The sequence below is a fragment of the Suricata suricatta genome, chromosome 3, assembly GCF_006229205.1.
Source record: "Suricata suricatta isolate VVHF042 chromosome 3, meerkat_22Aug2017_6uvM2_HiC, whole genome shotgun sequence".
Taxonomy (NCBI): domain Eukaryota; kingdom Metazoa; phylum Chordata; class Mammalia; order Carnivora; family Herpestidae; genus Suricata; species Suricata suricatta.
The window spans coordinates 126497598-126518254 of record NC_043702.1 but is presented as its reverse complement, the minus strand read 5'-3'; the positions used below and the strand labels follow the sequence as shown (position 1 = coordinate 126518254).

The 20657-nt window shown below is 44.5% G+C and overlaps 1 protein-coding gene across 1 annotated transcript in view; it reads right to left on the bottom strand.

Annotated features, from left to right (window-relative positions):
* Positions 1-20657, bottom strand: part of PAPPA2 (pappalysin 2) — a 256009-nt gene that overhangs the window by 70117 nt on the left and 165235 nt on the right. The window contains exons 14-16 of the mRNA XM_029933088.1: positions 10388-10559; positions 6660-6837; positions 5258-5471 (exon numbers count right to left, since the gene is read on the bottom strand). Coding sequence (XP_029788948.1) covers positions 5258-5471; positions 6660-6837; positions 10388-10559 — 564 coding nt within the window. The remainder of the gene's footprint in view (positions 1-5257; positions 5472-6659; positions 6838-10387; positions 10560-20657) is intronic.

Here is a 20657-nt window from a genome sequence, read left to right as displayed (position 1 = left end):
TGGTATCATTAGTTTTACCATCCACACCAAATTACGGGTAGGAGGGTCCATCCTATCTCTCTTGGTGACCACAACACAAGCCAAATATTCTCAAGTAACCTGAGGTCCAAAAAGAGTCACTGCATTCGGCAGCAGAAATATCCATGGCAGGCCCAGCTCTACTGACGTGATGGAAGTAAAATCATGATTGTAGGTGTGAAGGACAGAAAAGATGGCAAGAGAGAGCAAAGACAAACAACTCTTACCACAAGTCTCAGTTAAAAGAGAGAGAGAAAGACAGAATGGTAGCTGGGGTGGGAGCACGAGATCAAGAAAAGGCTTTGCTCATTTGAGTTGTAATGTGGGCAAATCTGGAGCACAATGAAAGAGAAGTTACCCAGCAAGAGGAAGAGGGAAGTCTCAGACGTAGGAAAGAAAAGGGACAATGGGTTGAGGGAAATCCCTGAGGAGGGAGATGGGGTCCAGAGCAAAGGTGATGAACTTCATCTTAGACAGCAGGGAGGGGGAGGGTAAGAGAAGCTTGCACACCTGTGGGCAGACTCTTCACTTTGGGGAGTGAGGGGACACACAGGATGTTAGGGAAGAGGTGTTAGGACTGGATGAGAAAAGGTATGAAGTGGCCTCCAAGAATAAAGACAGTGCTTGTCCTCAAAACATAGAAAGATCTGGGCACAGGGTGAAAGGTCAGGTACCTTTCCTCACACCATCTTAGAGTGCTGTTCTCTCCTGGGTTTGCCTATGTAGACAGATCTGCCTACTTTTCCTTCTATCACTCTCTGCCTCCACAAATGTCTATAATCTACTCTTCATAGCTTCACTTTGTTATTTAGTTTTTAAACCGTTTATCCATTTACCTCACTATGAAATCTAGAAAACTTAGCAAATATATATGAATTAAAAAAAAGAAAAAGAAAATATATTCTCTTGGAACCTACTACCTAGAGGTTATGATTACTAATATCATAATGATTTCCAGCTATTAAAAAAGTGATAAAATATCATTTTAACATGGAAAATAGAGAGCATACCATTTATTATAACAATTACTTTCCTGCCTTTATCCACTTGTCATTGTATTGTGAATCTTTTTTTAAATTTTTAAATGTTTTTTAATATTTTTTTTAATTTTTTAGAAAGAGAGAGAGAGAGAAAGCCTAAGCAAGGGAGGGTCGGAGAGAGAAGGAGACACATAATCTGAAGCAGGCTCTAGGCTCTGAGCTGTAAGCACAGAGGCTGACACGGGGCTCAAACCCACAAACCATGAGATCATGACCTGAGCCGAAGCTGGACGCTCAACTGACTGAGCCACTCAGGTGCCCCTGTGTTATGAATGTTTTCCCATGTCTTTATTATTCTCCCAAACATCTTTGATAATAGCAGGTTATGTCAGGATATGGCTGTGCCATTGTATAGATAGTTATTTTTGTTTCATTGATTTTTTTGCTCCCCCCACCATCCATTTACCCTCCTTCTCAATTTCCCTCTGGGGAAGCCATTGGGCTTGGGTGATGCTGATTCCAGCCATGTCTTCAAGGTCAGAGTCTTTGACCCAGGCCTAACCCATTGTATTTGCCTGTCCTCAGGGACTGGATCCCGGATCCAGTACAGGTGCTGCCACTCTAAAATGCTGGGAAGGGGCTAGGAATGCTGGTGAAAGTGCTGACCTGTACCTCCGTCTCCCTCTCTGTTATGCTTCAAGGAGAAATAAAACACATGAAAGGGGGAGTATGGAGGCTGCGTGTTTCCTGAGATCAGATCCTAGATCTTCCTCATGTGTGTTCCCTGAGTCTCGCCAGGAGACGGGCACAAAGCATGCGTGTGATGGGCCTACCAGCTGCCGCTGGGCCCTCCCTGCCACCTCCCAGTTGAATGGGACAAAACTTAAATGGGCCAATCTGAACAACGTCCCGTCCTTGTCTTGCTTTTGTCTTGAAACAATGTTCAATAGACTTCAGAGTGGGAAGGGAATGTACTTGGCTGATACTTTGGTAGTTGTTTTAAAAAGAAATGAACCCAAAGCAATACCTGGTACTTACACTGAACATCATAGTGGATAAAATGCTTTCAGTACATTACCTCCTCTCAGCCTCAAAAGAGCACTGTTGGATAGAAATTACTACCCCTCACATTACAGATACAAAAATTGAGACACATGGATACTGAGTACATTGTTCAGAGTCATACAAACAATAAGGTGTAAATCTGGCCATCCAGTGGGTTTTTTCCACTGGGCACAAAACTACATAAAATTAGCACGTGTCCACTCTGTCTGAATTGATCTCCCTGCTTCCTTGTTTCAATTTCTTCTCTTCCCGTTCACATCTCCTAGAAAGAAGTTTAGAGCCCCATTTGTACAACTCTGGGCTCTTTCCACCAAGTGAGGAACAAGGCTGACATAGTTCGCTGGGTAAACAGAAGCGGCAAGTGACAGTGATTTACGCCCGACTTGCAAACGTCTGATTACCAATCCACCGCCTGCTATGTAAACAGGTGTAAACTAAGATTTAAATCAGTTTACACAGTGGGGCAAATAATTTAATCTTTCCTCAGCACCATGTTTGCAAATGTAAATGTTTATGCCCAAACTGATGCCGATGTTGCAAGGGTCCAGTTTCTCCACCAGAAAAGCTATGCCAACAAATGGCCCTTGTGTGCCCCTGCCCGGGCAGCAATAGCCGGCAAGTCTGAGGTGCTGGGTAAGGCAGACATTCTGGCGGGGGGAAGGCTTGGTCTCAACACAAAGGGCAGCCATGGGCCGAGGGAGCTAGAAATAATCCCTCCACCCTTAATTCCTCCTGGTCCTGAGACTTTTCTCTCCCTCCTCAATTATTCTTCTCTGCACTGTTCTACAGATAGAGTCAGATGCAGGCCTGTGAAAAGGGAAGCAAGAAGGGAGAAGGAAGAAACCAGAAAACACTAGCCTACAGGTAAGTTTAATACCACCTGAAGGTGGGCTGGGTCCTCACTGCCCATCAAGGTGTGCCTAGGTGAATTGATCTGGATCCTATGAAAATCACATGCAAATGCATTTTCAGTTGTCAAAAACTATTGACTGTACCTGCTAGAGTCCACTGAACCCAGTGCTGGCTCTTATGAATTTTTCATCAGTATTATTCATATTCTCATCAGCCTGGCTCTCGCCTGCCTTGCTCCCTGCCCACCTCCCCCCACCCCGCCTCCCACACTCACCGACACACACAGAGAAGCCTGGGCTTTCTCTGGAGTGGAGGGCTCTGGGCAAAATCAGACTCAATGCACCCCACAGAAAGATGGCTGGGTATTGACCAGTGAAGGTCAGATGAGAGCCAGAGAGTAAGTCTCCTGATATTCTTCTGTCTCCTTAGAGAATTCTAGCTTATAAGCCTGTATCCTTTGGCTTCATTGGTAATGCCATAGCCAGGATCTTGTTAGTTTAAAAAACAAAAGCCAGGGGCGCTTGGGAGGCTCAGTCAAGCTTAACACTCAGTTAAGCATCAGACTTCAGCTCAGGTCTAGAACTCACAGTTCATGAGTTCAAGCCCCACATTGGGCTCATTGCTGTCAGTGTGGACCCTGTTTCGGATCCTCTGTCCCCCTTGCTATTGGCCCCTCCCCTGTTCACTCTCTCTCTGTCTCTCAAAAATAAATAAAACATTTAAAAATATATTTTTAAAAATCCACCTTTAAAAAAAAGACCTACCATGGTCAGTCTTAATTAAGTCCTGGGTAAGAAACGAACTTGATTTTTTCTCTCACACCACATAATTTGTGACACAGAACGAAGAGCTACCAGTTACTGAGTGCAAGGAATTTTCTTTTTCTGAAAGCTTTCTGTTTGTTTTGTGTATTCGGAAAAGCCTTCTTTTACTGAAACCCTTTATTGGGCAACTGGCACAAGACAGGTACAGGGAGGCGGGGGGAGCTGTACATCATCTCCTGCCACATTCAGCTCAACACTGATGTGGGCATTATCCTCAACTTACAAAGGAGACTGAGACCCTAAGAGCTATGTAACTTGCCTGAGGTTACCCAGCTGATGAAAAGGGGAGCTGACTGGGATTTGAAGCCCAGCAGGACTCTCTCCAAAGCCTTTCCTCTAAAACAGAGCTGAGCAGCTTTTGTTCTTTCTGATCAGAAGACAGGCACTCCCAGTTTCCCTAGGTCTAGGAGCATGCATACACACAGAGCCCAGGAGAAGGCAGACAGACTACAGTGATGGTAATGGCTAATACGTATTGAGTTTTATGCTTTTAAAACAAATACCAATACTTAGGCTTTATTAATGAACTAATTAATTACTTTGGTTCCCTATCAGGTAGATATTATTATTACTGTCTTTGTTTTACAGATGAGAAAGACTGAGGCAGAGAAAGAAACCTTCCCAGCATCACACAGGTAATAAGTGTCTGGAGCCACAATCATAAATTCCCAACCGTCCTGATGAGGGCATTCTGCCCACGGTTGGACTTGAGTGACATGCGTAATAACACCTGGGAAGCTCCCAACACTTACTTTCAAGGAAAACAATAATTAGGGCAGAGATTTTTTTATGTATTTATTTTTAATATTCATTTATTTATTTTTTAGAGAGACAGCGTAGAGGGGCAGGAAGAGAGGGAGACAGAGAATCTGAGGAAGGCTCCTTGCTGTAAACACAAGGCCTGGCCCAGGGCTCAAACTCAGGAACTGTGAGATCATGATCTGAACCCAAGTCAGCCGTTTAACTGACTGAGCCACCCAGGTGCCCCCAGGGCACAGATTTTTTTAAAAAGCACCTAAAATGAGGCGCCTGGGGGGCTCACTCAGTTAAACTTTCCACTTCAGCTCAGGTCACCATCTCGCAGTCTGTGAGTTTGGGCACCGTGTAGGGCTCTGTGCTGACAGCTCAGAGCCTGGAGCCTGCTTCAGATTCTGTGTCTCCCTCACTCTCTGCTCCTCCCCTGCTCATCCTCCATCTCACTCTCTCTCTCAAAAATAAGTAAATGCTAAAAAAAAAAATAAAAATACAAACAAACATAAATAAAAAGCACCTAAGTGAGGGTGATAGGTCTCCCATAGGAAAGAAAATCTTTACAGAAACCACACCTGGTCAACCTGTCTGCCATGACTGGGGAATATACCTGTGCAGGTAAAGAGAGATGATACAGAAAAACAAACATGACAAGCAATGGACAACCCAGAAGATCTTCATATTATTTCCAAAACAATGGCCTGGGATTTACAAGTGAAAGCACGAGGGTAGAGAGGACTGCAAAGATCCAGGAACAAGCCAGCTTACCTCCTGACTTTCCCCTCCGCACTCGGCTCCGCGTAGTAGCCTGGTTTGCATTCATATCTGCAGACAGAGCCCACATCATGGTCGCCCTGGAGGCACTGAGGCAGAAGCAGGCTGGCATTAGGGATTACAGGGGGAGCGTCACACTCCAACTTGCAGTAGGCTTCTGGGAGGGACCAGAGCCCATCTTCGAGACAGGTCAGCCACGGGTTCCGTCCTGACCGCAGGGAAGAAAAGCACAGGATGCTCAGGGCAAAGTCCTGAAACCCACATGTAGCAGCAAAGAACAAAAGCCCATCAATCTGTCGGTGTTCTCAGGAAGTCACATGATTCTTTGTTGAGAAGCTTCTTGAACATCTCGGGTTTGGGTTCATGCTATCTCTCTTTCCCCACTGAGTATCTCCTGTGATCTCTTACCCAGAACTGAAGTCAGGTAAGTACTTCCTGACTGGAATGGAGGAATGGCTATCAACCAAATCATTACCTCCCTTCCCAACTACAAATAGGAAAAATATATTAGTGGCAGTATCATGGAAAGCATACTAATAATCATAGATGATGCCTCTGTAGTGCGTATGCCAGGCACTGTTCTAAGCATTTTACAATACTTGTGTAAACTTCACACCTCAAGCAACCCATTGAAACAGATACCACCAGTGTCTCTTACTTTGTGGACGAGGGCACTGAGTTTAGGTAACTTTGCAGAGTAGCAGATGCAGGGTTTGAACTTGGGCAGTTTGGCTGCAGAGTTCTGTGTGTAAACACCCCACTCTATGCCCCGGGGTAATTAATGGCCCCTCCAAATGCAATCCACGAACCTCCCACAGTCAAATCACCAACCCACCTCAGACCTACTAAATCAGGCTCTGTCAGCATTAGGCTCAGGATGTTGTATTTGGAACAAGCCTCCTGGGTGCTTGGTAGCTACACCGAAGACTGAGAAGAGGTAAAGAGCAAGGTGTGGGGTCGGGGCCAGCTCTATCCTATCTGCATCTCTTACTATCAGCACACCCAAGAACAATGCCTATAACTCTGTTCTTGTCTATAAAATAGAATTAAAAGCACCTAACTCTTAGGAAGGTTGTAAATCTTAAATAAAACATATGCATCATAAAGTGTTTCTTAAGTATTAACGTGATCAGGCAACTGTTACTTGGCTAGATTCCAGAGGACATACAAATAAAAACAGGACGCCATTAATGAGACCTCAGACATCGGGTCCTTCCACGTCATCAGGACAAAGAAAGGTGTTGCCCTTTGGGACTTTGGTGATGTTATCTGGAGAGAGTGGGACGGCAGAGCATATGGGAAGAGTACTGGGGTGAAGGAAAGACCCCCTGGAGTATCCCCAAAGAGTGGGAGGCTGAAGCGACCTTGCACTTGGTTCCTGGTTGGTCAACAGTACCTTGGAGCTTGGCTGGTGGGACACAGGAGATGGAACAGCGTTTCAGAAAGGCTGTTCCCTCTGAGCAGGAGAAGTTTGCGTAGTTCACCAAAGACTGGTCGGGAACGCCACAATCCAGGGGCATGCAGCTCACAGCCCGGTCCCAGTGCCCAGAGGAACATGTGAGCAGAATTTCCTTCTAGAAACAGAGTTTTCTCCATCAGGGCCACATGAAAAGGCTTATTAGTTTCCAGGCTTTTGGAAGAGTCCTGGTGATTATTGGTGAAAATACTCAAAACAGGTAAAATTAGTTTGTCTTGCTCCCTCTTTATGCCCTATTGCTTTGAAACAGGCTCCCAATACCCAGGTGGGCAGCTGTCAACTGCCCGTTAGTGTCAGAGAATCATGAAATGGAGACACTCCTCTAGGCGAACTCTTGGCTTCCCCCATGTGCTCCTGGATCCACTCTGTGCCCTTCTCCACCATGTTCTGTGCCCCTGGGGGTTTCATTCCTCAGACTGTGCTTGACCCTAGCACCCAGTACCCAGCACACACAGGTGGGACACTGCAGAGCCAGGAAGGACAGGGAGGTCAGGGTGCTTAGTCTTCCTACACCCCCTCTAGGGCATTCCCGGCCGTTGGCTTTGTCCTTTGGTGGCCCTCCCCATCCTCTCCTGCACTCTTTTCCTGTGAGTTCTGCTAACTGCTCCATGCAGTCGACTCTTCAGACCTATAGGTGATGGCACCCCTTCACCCTGGAATTCTGCACCATATCCTTATAATGTCCCTGTGTCCTGCCTCTACCTTCATAGGTAGTCCCTGTATTAAAGTCTCTCCCATTGCCCACTTCAGAGCATGTCATCTGTTTCCTGCTGACACCCTGAAGGATAAGCTAACAGGTAATGCTATAAACACACGTATCTCTGCAGAGCATGGTGCGTAGCATCCAAGGACAGCCAAGAATTGATGCCCACAAGGCATCAATTCTAAACCTTGTAGTTAAATTAGAGAGATTCCAGCCCGTTCCCTGAGCCTGTCATTTTTGTTGGGTGGCCCTAGGCTTCACCATCACTAAATAAATGAAGAGACATTGACTGAGCACCTAGAAGGGCCTGGTCTGGGTAGGTTTGGATAAACAAGACACCCTCAAGGAACTTATCCTCTAGCAGCACAGCAAATCACAGGTTGAAACAATGGCTCAGAAAACCGAAGAGGGAAGTTTGGAAAGAAATAAAAAGAGAGAGCAGAAGGGACAACAGGGAAGGAAAATGCAAGAGATACCTTTGTATTTGTTACAGCCCACTCCTTTCTATAATGCTTTGAAGAATTCACTACAAAAGATGAGAATGATGAAATGAAAGAAGGAGCAAATGGGAAGCAAGAAGAGAGAAAATATAAAAATATAAAAGTAGACAGCCCTATCACACCTAGGTGCTTGTTTTGTGGTGGTGAGATGGCACATGGGGGTGGGGCTGGAGGAGGGAGCGCCCCTCCGAGCAGGAGGCAGGTGTCTGCAGGGAGGCTCATGGAAGGGGTGATCCAGGAACTGGCCTGTGAAGGGTGAGGAGGACTTCCCCGCCACAGAGGGGAAGGGAAGACAGTGTCCAGAGTGAGGGGGACAGAAGGAGTAGAAACCAAGAGGCCTGGAAGTTCATGGCTTGAGAAAGAGCACAGCCTTCTTTCCAGACAACAGGTCAGAGAGAGAGTGGGGGGTGGGGGGTGGGGAGGGATCCTGTGGCCCAGAGCCATGCTGCCAGGAGACCGCAGTGACAGCGAAGCCAAAGGTAAAATGACTGCTGAAAGCACCCGTCACCCCTGATGCCTGCTCCTGGCCAGCTGCTCCTCCCTCTTCCCAGTGCTTCCCTGTTGCCTGCCAGAGGGCCCAAGTCAAAGCCAGACACATTTTTCTGTTTAGTTTCAGTTCTTGTATCAACAAAAAGCAAATATCCCCACTGTCTTGTGATCACGAGCCGGGATTGTATACTTTCTTCCGTGGGGCCAGCTTCGGGGGACAGGAGCCGTACTTGCTGACTCTATCAGATGGTTGCCTGGTGTTTCTCCCGGCTTCATTAAGTATTGTCCATTTTGTCTTTACTGGGCCCCTAACTTCAATGCATTGCAAGCACTGCCTTTTCTTCTCTCCCCGTCTTGATCTATCACACAAATGTATTTAATCCTTACTTATTTTTTTAATTCCTTTTCATCCCCTCTATCTTTTTTAATGTGAGTTAAGCTGGGTTAAGAACAGATAATACGAACTCTGCCTTTTGGACCAAAGCATCACAGACCAAGGAGTTGGGGTCTCAAGGTATATTAAAACTGTTTCTCTCTACAAAGAATCCAAACCACCTGAAGCCAGCTACTGTGTCTTTAAATTCAGACCATTTTGAAGCCAGTGAGGTTTTTCCATGAATCTACAACCTGCTAAGTAGTCAGTTGGCACATGAAGGCAAAAGATTCCAACCACTGACGCCTGACTACCGGCCTTGCATCCATTCTTGCCTCCTCGTACCTCGGCTTTCTGGCTCTCTCCTCAAGCACCATTATCTTTTCCCTAATGCATCCTTTGTCTCATATTATGGTCATGACTTTCTAATGGTTGATTTCAAGTTTAAAGATCCCTCAGCAGAAATTGAAAGCTCCCTAAAGGAAAGATGGAAAACAGAAGTCTTGAGAATACATTATCATGCTCATAGTGACAGCAGCTTGAGAGAGTGTTATGTGCCTATCATTTAGCTATAAGCTTTTAAAATTTTAAAAATGCTTGTTTGTTTATTTGTTTACTTATTGAGAGAGAGAGAGAGACAGAGACAGAGAGCAAGTGAGAGAGAATAGTTGGGTAGCGGTAGAGAGAGAAGGAATGAGAAAGAATCCCAAGCTCTTTGCTGTCGGCACAGAGCCTGACACAGAGCTCAAACCCATGAACTGTGAGATCATGACCTGAGCTGAAATCAAGACTCAGATGCTTAACCAATTGAGCTACCCAGGCACCCCTTAGCTAGAAGCTTTTAAATTATTTCCAATCAGTTATCATTATAACTCAATGCCATAAATATTTCTATCCTCATTATTTCACAAATATGGGAGAAAGCTTAAAGAGATTCTTTTCTTTTGTTTGTTTTTACCTAAAATTATACAACTAATAAACAGCGAAGCCAAAATTTCATTCTGTGATTGTTGCATGTGCCATGTTCATAAGTAATATATCCCACTACCTCCAAATGCTAGAAATGGTAATATGGTAGCTTGTATACTATGGAAAATTAGGTAAAAGGTAGAACCATGATATAACACCCTCCTCAGTAACGAAGGGAAGAAAATCAGACTCTTTCTCCAACATCCTTGTATGGAGGGCTGGAAGTTAAACCATGAGCCACAGACAAGATGACTGCAACCTATCTTGTTTACAAATTGTGGACAAGTCTAACATGTGGCATTCTCATCTTGAAGCCAAAAGTAGGACCATAATTTCTGGCAGGAAGACAAAAACAAGGGCAGAGAAAGGGATAAGTATCCCTACCTACTGTCCCCATGAGAGAAACAGACACCCTTGTTAATGAGAACAGCACGTGCTCTTCCACACTTTGCATTTCTGTGAAGTCACGCTCTCCTTGCTTGTTAGAGTCCTCACCTTTCCTTCCAAATGATTTAAAAACACATGCCTGTACCCAGTTCAGCCAGGGAAAGGAGCATTAAGTACCCTCCCTCCCCAGGAGCTTGGTCGTGATGACCATGGGTTTCCAACTCACCTGCACGGGCCTGAGGTATTGCCCACTGCTGGCCTGAAGGGCAAACCCCCTTTGACAGGTGATAGCACACTTCATGTCACCTGGACCACCAGAGGTACAGTTCACCATATCCGCATGATCAAGCAGCAATGGTGCACAGCTGCCCTGCTCCCCACAGGGCTGATGGACACAGCTGGGGATGACAGAAACAAAAGCATCTTAGACTGACTCCAAACCAGTGGGCAGCAGCAAAGATTCTGCAGCTTCCTGTCTGGAAAGTGCCTCGAAACCAAATAGAATGATTTTTCTCCAAACCCAACATTGAACTCATCACCTCCTTCTGTATGACCTGGAACGGTGTGACATAAAATAAACAAGAACAGTATCAGCTTACAGGTCATGAATGATTAGCCAACTTTCTACAGCGCTTCCAGGAGGGCAAAATGGTGACAGGACAAGGTGGGGAACCTGTCCCAAGAGGCCTGGATGCCATCAGAAATGGACAGATCAGAGAGCAATCCTCAAAATGTTGAACAACCAGTCCCAAACAATCAGCACAGACCCAGGTCAGGAGAGAATGCTGGGGGCCCCTGGTTGTGTCACGCACTGACCTTTTTAGCTGTCTCCTTACAGATGATTCCAGAGGGCCCTGTATGAAAGGTCTGCGTGTCTGAGCAGAAAAGGCAACACTTATTTACTGATTAGTACGGAAATAGTTTTGACAACTGTAGCCACAGCACTACACACCACTGAATGTCAGCACTGGCTGATGAGAAGCTGAGCCCATGATAGAAAGAGGAAACTCACACACACTAAACCCCCGCCATGTGCCCAATGTTGTGCTAGGTGCTTTGTGGACATCATCTCAGCAGAGGAGGACCACTGCCTGGGGCTCTAGGGCCAATCAACCAAGAATAGGAGAGAGAATTTAACTCCCCAGGTTCAGGGTGACTCAGTCTGGACCATACTAGCAGCAAGAGCAAAAAGCACATTACCCTCCTCCCAAGGTATAAGTGTCGAGATGAAAAATGAGGGCGTTGGCCCCATACTGTCTGACTTTGGATCCTGGATCCACCACTTAGTACCTGGGTGATTTGGCTGAGTTTTTTATTCTCCAATGTTTCAGCTCCTTCCCTCATAAGAAGAGGGTCCTAGGGTTGTTACTATTCCCAGGTTAATCCCCTCTACTGATCTACCGCCGATGGCCCAAGTCCCACCCTCAGTGGCTTGCTCTCTGTTAGCATTCCACATTTTCCATTTTTTCCCATGTCTGTACCTTTGTTCAAATTGTTGAGATTTCTAAAAGGCCTTTCTTCTCCAAAAGCCCCAGATACTTTCCTCCTTCGAAACTCCCAGGGAAATTTTAAAAATAATTTCCCTCTAACACCTCTATTACTCTATCCTATATTATAGTCATAGACACATCTGCTTGTTCTTTAATTTATCCATCCTTTGATCTACAAAGCAATTAGGATCTAAGTATCTCCTAAGTGCTAAAACTCCCAACCAGATTATGAACTTCTTGAAGATGAATACTGACTCTGACCCACTTTTATATTCACCATATACCTTCCTGTAGTAAACACAATAAAAATTGGCTGAATTAAATTTGTTCATGCAGCAGAGTAAGTCAATGGTTACTAAAATGGAGAACTTGTTAAATTTTAAAATGACAGATGGAAATCTGAACACAAAAATATTATCATCAAACAGTGATTCAACCATCTTGCCCTACTCATTCATTCACTAATAAACATCTACTGAACACCTACTGTTGGCAATGTATTCATTTGAGTACTGGGGGTACAATAAGTATCAGGCCCTTAAGGAAATCATAGCTTAGTTGAGGTGACCAACAAGATATTTTCCTCTGTTTTCTTGTTCTTGATGTTGTTGCCAGTGGGGCTAAATATCAGTTGAAATGATACTGTGAATCCCATCATCATTAATTTGCTCTACAGGTCTTAGAATTTTGTTAGTTGTCAATGACTTTATTAAAAAGCTGGACAATATAAGAAAGTGAAAGACAAAATGTCACTGAATATGCCCATACCACCTTGAAATAAATGAGAATTGATTTTTAAAGCACTAATCCAAGGGGCACCTGGGTGGCCCAGTCAGTTGAGCGTCTGGCTCTTGGTTTGAGCTCAGGTCATGATCTCAAGGTTCATGAGTTCAAGCCCCACATCGAGCTCTGTGCTGACAGTCTGGAGCCTGCTCAGCATTCTCTCTCTCTCTATCCCTCCCCTGCTCGTGTTGCCTCTGTCTCTCTCAAAATAAATAAATAAAACTTAAAAAATGAAAGTGTACTAATCCAAAAAGGATGGATTTGATCTCAATACACTAAAGTTGCTGTCTCTTATTTTGTACCCATAGGATTTAAGTCATATGTCAGTGATGTTCTTTCTCTTATCTATGCTTAGTAGGTATAGGATAGAGGTATTGGAGTTGATTGGTATGAAAGTAACTTTTTCAATCCTCTGAGTCCTGATTATTCCCTTCAGTGGTATGGTATCCCTCAGATTCATTCCATTGAGCCTAGTGGAGGGAGGAATATATGAATTGGGGGGTACGGGTTGTTAACTCTCAACACAAATTCCCCACATCCAGTGCTGATAATTGGCGATGCAGTACAGGAAATAAATCTTTGTCTCTGAGTCTTTATCAAACCTATCTGGATGAGGGATCTGAAACCTGACCATCCTCCAAGGGATCAGGACACCTCATTAGTGATGCTACAGAACTCCAAGTTTCATAGATGCTGCATTCTTTGATGTCCACAAGAAAGTAATATTTCTTCAGCATGGTAAACAGAGAGTACTAGAAAACAGAGTCATTAACAGTTCTGGTTCCCGTCAGCTTGTTGCCAGGAATTAATGTGAAATAGCATGTGCTGTTTGTCAGTGACTCCATCCAATTAATTAATCCATGTCATCATTGAGGACAAATACGTGCTGAGATAAGACACAGAACAAATACCCTGAATGAGCCTCCTTCCATCAAGATGAGGTTCCAGTCACTGCTGTTGCTATGGCTACCGGTGTAAGAAGTCCTTCCAGCATCAGCAGGAAAGGAGGAAGAGTGAGACAGGGGAGCACAGAAGAGGGGGAAAGTGTGGCATGAAATTAGACCAAGAGAGGAAAAAAAATGCACCAAACCCAGACCTGTTTATGAAGTGAGAAATGGTTTTAGGGCAGCTGGTGCAAATTCTTTCACTAGCTTACATTTCCATTTGCTTCCTTTTTAAGGAATTTGTTTTATGAGGACGGTGTTTGTCAGGTCATTAGCTTCTGATGGCATCTGGTACCAATTGTAGAATTCTCTCCCTTGCACCCCAGCCCCCCTTTCGTGTTTCTCTTCCACCACAAACACTGCTTTTCCGAGTGGAGCTGCGCCCTCCATGTTCCCGCCCTCCTCACACCTTCTCCTTTCCACCGAGCGTGGCACGAGCTCTCCTATCAGAATGATAATGCTCATAGTAAAAACAAGTCGTCTTAAAACTTCCTACAAGCTTTCCTCTTATGGTCTTTGGACAAATGCTAACGAAAGTGGCAGGGGCAAAATCTTACAAGGCTCCCAAGAGGTGGGAAGTGAGGTATTTATCTTGGTTTGACATACAAGGAAAATGGAGCTGTTCCGGAGACTGGCTGGGGGCCACACAGCGAGTCAGAGGAAAACCCTGGGGCTGGAGCTCAGAGCCCTCGCTCTCCGGCCAGCCTAGACCACGAGGCCACCTCCCAGGGGGGTCAGGCTGCTCTCTTGTTGCTTTCTTCTCCATTCAGGAGCTAGCAGCATTGGCCAGGGGGAGCCAAGAAGTTCCTCACCTCAGCAGGGCAGTCAGGGGCAAATATAGAACATTCCATAGTCCGTCTTCGTTTCCAGCAGTTTTCTTTTTAAATGACAGCAAATCAGATTGTCAATATTTGTCCAGCTGCCACTACCTGCGAGATGCCCTGCTTAGCATGGTTCCTTTCTTGGCAACACTCAGCCTTCCGCCCATTTTTTCCAGACCTTTCCCCATGTCCCATCACAATGTGTTCTCAGGTAAGGATATGATGAACCACCATGTGATTCACAGGTATTTCCATATTAACAGGAGATAAAGTTTTAAGCCAAAGGGATGAGTTTTTCATGCTGGAATTTTAAGTCAATAGGTCCTTAAAAAAATCACACTTTCTAGATGGCCACCTACCCATATTTCTAGCTTTTTTTTTTTTTTTTTTTGTCTCTCCATTTCTCTGAAAAGCCTTCACTGCCTCTCTTCTGGTCCTCACTCTCCAAGATCATTGTGTTGGAGGGTTTTTAAAAATGCTTTCAGTGAGGAAACCCTGAACAAAATGTATGTTTACCCTGGACTATCTTCCTCTTGTATGTAACCTGCTCGTGGGCACCCTGGCGCAGTCCTAATACCATCCTACTGCAATGAACAGTGTGCGTCCTTTGTTAGTTGAGTCTGTGAGTGACGCCTGCACATGAGAAACCTCTGTTGACACGGTTCCATAGAGAAGTGGCCCACAGGAGGCAGGCTTCTCAATCATGGCTGTACCTTAGACTCATTTAAGCAGTTTTCAAAACATATAGATACCCAGGCTTTGTCCTCTGGAGATTTTAATTCTGAAGGCATATGGTGGGATTTTAGCATCTGTGACTTTATAAGTTTCAAAGTGTCTGATGCTCACCAGGAATGAAACCCAGCACCACAAAGCCCTGGCATGTGTGATCTGAATGATAGGTCAATAAATTCCAAAAGTCATGACTATAAAGTAACAAGGCCGATTCCAGGAGGAGAACCTGGTCCCACGGCTTAATTATTACACTTCGACGTATTAAGTACATATTATCACGTGGAAGCCATAAGATAGATCAAAAGTATGCAACATTTTTCCTGTTCTGAAGAACTTTCAATATAGCTGATGAGACAATAATGAAATCATGTGTTACTGATTATAAATTCATGGCTGTTTCAGAGAAAGTTTTTTCATTGCCTATGATTTGACCTCAGTGAATTAACAGAATTTGGAAAGGCGAAAGAGATATCCTGGAAAGTTACCCCCAACGCTTTACAGACAGAACACAGGCAAGGTAGCCCTCTCAATGCTTTGACAAAATCATCATTTCCTATCGACCACTGAGAGCTGCAGAAAATTCATTATGTGTGGGTCTCCCAGATTATAGCTCACAAATTGAGAGAACCTTAGTGAAAGGAGCCCACATCCATATTTGGAGACAGACTTACAGGCAAGTTCCCAAAGCCTGGCTCTGCCTTGTAGGGGTTGGTAAGGAACAGGGTAAGGCTGACCCCAGAAAGCAGACATCATTCTCTACAGAGCGAGCAGATAGACCCCAGGGTACACTTCGAGCTGTCCCCCAGGCTAAGCCAAATCAGGCACCTGTATTTAGCTTTCCATTTCTTGAGGCCACTAGAAGGAAGCTGGCCTAGTTTCCAGTCAAGGTCCACATTTGGGAAGCTGGGGAGTTACTGACAAATGCGTGAAGTCCTGGCTTTTCTGCCCACAGCTTTGGTCCAAGGATCCCCTGAGGGTCTGAGCCACCCTGGACTTTCAGGAGACGGCCACAATACTCCAGACTCAATCAGAATGGACAGTGAAACCCTGCTTCTCCCATGTGAGGCCTGATGGAAGGTTATGTGCTAAAGACCCCATCTGCTTGAACGCGAATTCTGGGGGACACGGGGGTGCCTTTTAACAATGATCTTAGAGGAACCATAGCTTGGTAAAAGTAAAATGGGCCTTAAAGATAATTCAACCCAAATTCCTCATTTTAGAGATGAGGAAAAATGAGCCCAACAGAAACGATGGGATATTCCAGAACACTAAGACTACAATATAACAAAAAAGACACATTTAATTAAGCTTTGGCTCAAACTCAAAATCAGGATGACATCAGCTCATGGACTCTTCTCAAGTCAACTTCCCACCCTCCCTTAAGCAGCCAGAAAAGGCTGACCACAACTTGGTATCTGGAATCTAGGTTAGTTTGGGAGAAAGTGTCTGGTATTTGTACCCCATGGTTGACAAAGAGCACAGTGTAATGGAGACAGTAGTAGATCAAGGCCAATGTGACCTGGGTTCAGGTCTTGGCTTGCCCCACTTACCTCTATGACCTTGGGTAAGTCTCTTAACTACTCTGGCCCTCTGTCTGCAAATTTCTAAAATGATGGGTTTGAACTAGGTTCTCTTAAAGGTCCCTTCCAGCTCTAATATGATATTTAATTTTTTAGATGAGGTGATGATGGTATTGGGGTGGGAGTACAGAAAACCCATGAATGGGCAGGATGTAGTAGAGAACCCAGGAAAGAGTTTCTCACAATCGGTCTTGCCCAGTGTACGTTTTTGCTTAATGTCCCAGCTTTTCAGTTGCTTAGTTAAACAAAATATTGCAATTCGTTTATCTAAGAAGTGCCACCATTGACCAAACAGCAACCCCAGTGGTTTCTGCAGAAACAGCTCTTTTAAGGTTAAACAGTAAAGAGGGTCAGATTTCTCGCCATTCCCCTACTGTGTTTTATTGATTCTTATTGAAATAAGAGGGTGCAGGCTAAGAAGGAATGTATGCTCTGGATTTGACAGCAGATGGAAGTGTGATGTACAGAATGGAGAGTGGACTGGAAGAGACAGAGTCCTCATTAATCCTGCCTCCACCAACAGCAAAACCAAATAATGATAATAGCACCCATCCTTAGCTTTGCTGTTTCTCCAAACCAATACAACAAGATACAGTCTCTACTCTGGCTCCCCGTTCTACCTTCTCCTCATTCTGCCTCCATCTTTGCTTTGTAGGACAGAAACCAGATGAAATGTCAAGTGTATTTCCATCAGCCTTCTTGGGAAAACAATGCTGGTGCTTTGAGGGGGTTTTACTAAAGTATCATACCAACTAGGAAGGGAAAGTTCATTCAAGCTCTTCTCCTCTGAAGAGTCTCATCTGAGAGGAAACACAGGGACCTCAATAGGAATTCTATTTCTTCCCTCATGACAGAGAAATGATGAATAACTGCACTAGGCAGACTTCTTCCATTTCTGTATTTGAAGAAAGCAGAGGTTCTCCTGCCTCTCTATTGAAAGTTCTGCCCCAAAGTCGGCCTCTTGGGAGAGATCCATCTCTTCCTAGAATGTGACCTATTTGTAAGTTCAGGACTGGACTCTGGTGACCCCAGTACTGGGTAATTTGTTTCACTCATTTCTAATTCTGGGCACAGTTTTTTACCATGCCTGGCTGTAACATTACAAGTCCCATCCAAATGCCCCCTGTCCTTCTAAAGAGAAACAGATTTACATCACACAGCCAGAAGTGCTCCCTTTCAAAATCCCTGCCTCACCAAGTTTCAGAACCCATGATTTTAAAGTAGATTATAAAATATGTGGAATACCAAAGGAAGAGTCAAAACAATTGCCGGTTAATTGGCAGAGGATATGCTTCCCTAGCATTGCATCAGGGAAACAGAATCGCCCATCAGAAATAACAACAACAACATGGGGTGCCTGGGTGGCTCAGTGGGTTAAGCATCCAACTCTCAGTCTCAGCTCGGGTCACCATTGCATAGTTCATTGGTTTGAGACCTGCATCAGGCTCTGCACTGGCAGCATGGAGCCTGTTTGGGGTTCTGTCTTTCCCTCTCTCTGCCCCTTCCCCACTTGCAGGCAGGCAGGAAGGAAGGAAGGAATGAAGAAAGGGAAAGGAAAGGAAGAAATAAAAACATGTATGTGTGTGAATTATAAAAACATAAATTATATATACATACACACACTATACACACAAACACACACACACACACACACACACACACATATGTATATATTTCCAGTTTGCAAAAACAGTAACCATCTCCATGTGGGGCAGTTCCTAATGAGGAGTGATCACTGGAGCCCCCAAATGATTGTACTGTGGACTCCTGCCCTACCAACCCTTCATCCCTGGGTACCAATGAAATTATTAATCTGGGGTAACTCTTCCCCAGCCACATACCTAGACCCGATCAGAGAACTTGGGAAACACATGTGGTCAAGTGAGGAAACAGCACAGTCTTGCGAATGATGTTCATGTGCATGAGCTCCCATCTGCATCATTCCTAGAACAATTCCTATAGGACAGGAAGGAGGAGGAGCATGGATTCTCTGTGGCTATTCATAAGCTGTGTAAACTGAGGTCTTGAGGATTTGCAAGCCAGCACCTTGAATGAGTCTCAATTTCACACACAAAAGCTAAACAGGTGTTTTGAAGCCAACTCCAATATAGTAAGGGTAGGGTGTTGCAGATTCTCACACTTGGGATGCCAGCAGGGCGTCTGAAAATTTAACTCAACCCTACCACTACCTGCCCAGAGAAAGTATCACATGGCACAAGTTAAGAAATCAGTCCCACTCAGGCACCAGTCACAAACCCAAGTTGTTATCTATACAGTAAAACCTTGGTTTGTGAGCCTAACTCGTTTGGGAAACATGTTTGTAATCCAAAGCACCTGTCTATCAAAACCAATTTCAAGAACCATTGGCTCAATGGTGATATTCAGCATCACATACTACTTGTATTACAAGACATCGTTTGTTATCAAGTTAAAATTTATTAGAAATGTTTGCTCACTTGCAGAACACTCGCAGAACAAGTTACTCGCAATCCAAGGTTTTACTGTACTTCTGACTGACTGGCTATAAATCACAGGTCCCCAGGACCTCCTCCTCGGGTTTGATTAATTTGTTAGAGCTGTTCATAGAACTCTGCTGTTTACTTACTGGTTACCAGTTTATCATAAAGTAATAAATATAACTCAGGAATAGCCAGATATAAGCGACACATAGGACAGGGCATGGGGAAGGGACATGAAGGTTCTGTGCCCTCTCCAGACGTGCCACCTCCCCAATCTCCATGTGTTCATCAACCCAGAAGCTCTAAGAACACAGCCTTTTGGGTTCTTATGAAGGCTTTATTACAAGGGCTTGATTGATTGATTCAACCTTCAGCCCTTTCCCACTCCCCAGAGGTCAGGGGGTAGGACTGAAAGTTCTAACCCTCTATTCTTGTGTTTGGCTTTACTGAAAACCAGCCCCATCCTGAAGTGCTTTTCCAAAAGTCACCTTATTCACATAACAGTAGACACCTTTATCACTCTCAACACTTAAGAAATTCCGAGGGTTTGGGAGCTATGAGCCAGGAACCATGGACTAAGACCAAATATAATAATACAAAAGTAGAACATAAAACACGTGCTGGGCCCATTTGGGAATCGCCTTCTCCCCCTTGGCTTCCTTTTCCCAGAAAGTTTCTGGGCTCCCCAACAGAAGTTTCACATTGTTCCTATCATCTCATAATCCGGGGATTTGTCAGTCCTTGGTTGACATCAGATTTGGAATATGACTCCCTTCTGTTCTTTTCTTCGTCCTAGCCCTCCCAAGCCTTGCAATGTCCACAGTTCATGTGCTTATGGAGAAATGAAGGCCCAAAAAAGGGAAGGGACTGTCCTAAAATCAGGTGGTGAGACTGACGATGCAGCCAACGGCAGGAGACAGGCTTGCCGCCACTTCAATCCCAGGCTTCCTCTGCCCCCATGGTCAGAGCTACACAGAACCAGACATGGCCTAAGAGTCACTCCAGCCAGAACTTATGGTCAAATCCATCAACAGTGTCTGTCTCCTTGGCATGCTGGCAAAATGACAGAATCAAATATTGGCTTGTTTTTATTTTCTGTGTTCTCTCCGCCAGCTGCTATGAATATAGACCATAAGGACAGGGCCAGGCCTGAACAAAATTGAGAAGCAAGTGATATTTTAAACTCATTGCTCTTTGCAGAATCGCTTTTTCTATTTCTCATACTGCCCCAAACTTCCAGATGCCTACACTAAGTTGCATTTCAGCAGGGCCCTGGTCTACTTTTGAATTATCAAGATCCATAAGAGAATAGTTCTGCTATAAAAAGTTGATAACAGCTTACAACACTTCTATTAAATAGTTATTATTTTAAAGAGACCTTTGGAGAAAATAATTCTTAATGGTGGAATTTCAGACACCACGATAAGACAAAGAGGAATCATTATTTCAAAGTTATTGTTTTGGAACTAGTCTATTCCTTAGAGGTAGATTCCAAGTCTTCATAAGTTGTTGGTGCTTCTTCCTGGGTTTTGACCAAACACTGCTACCTAAACAGTTCTAAGACTGCATCCCATTAAGATTCATCTCAGACAAGGTAATTTTTAAATAAATGCTTTCTAGAATAGCCTAGCCATACACAATTCAACCCCTAAATGAGGCCAAGTCCGTGACCTATTCATTTTTCCTC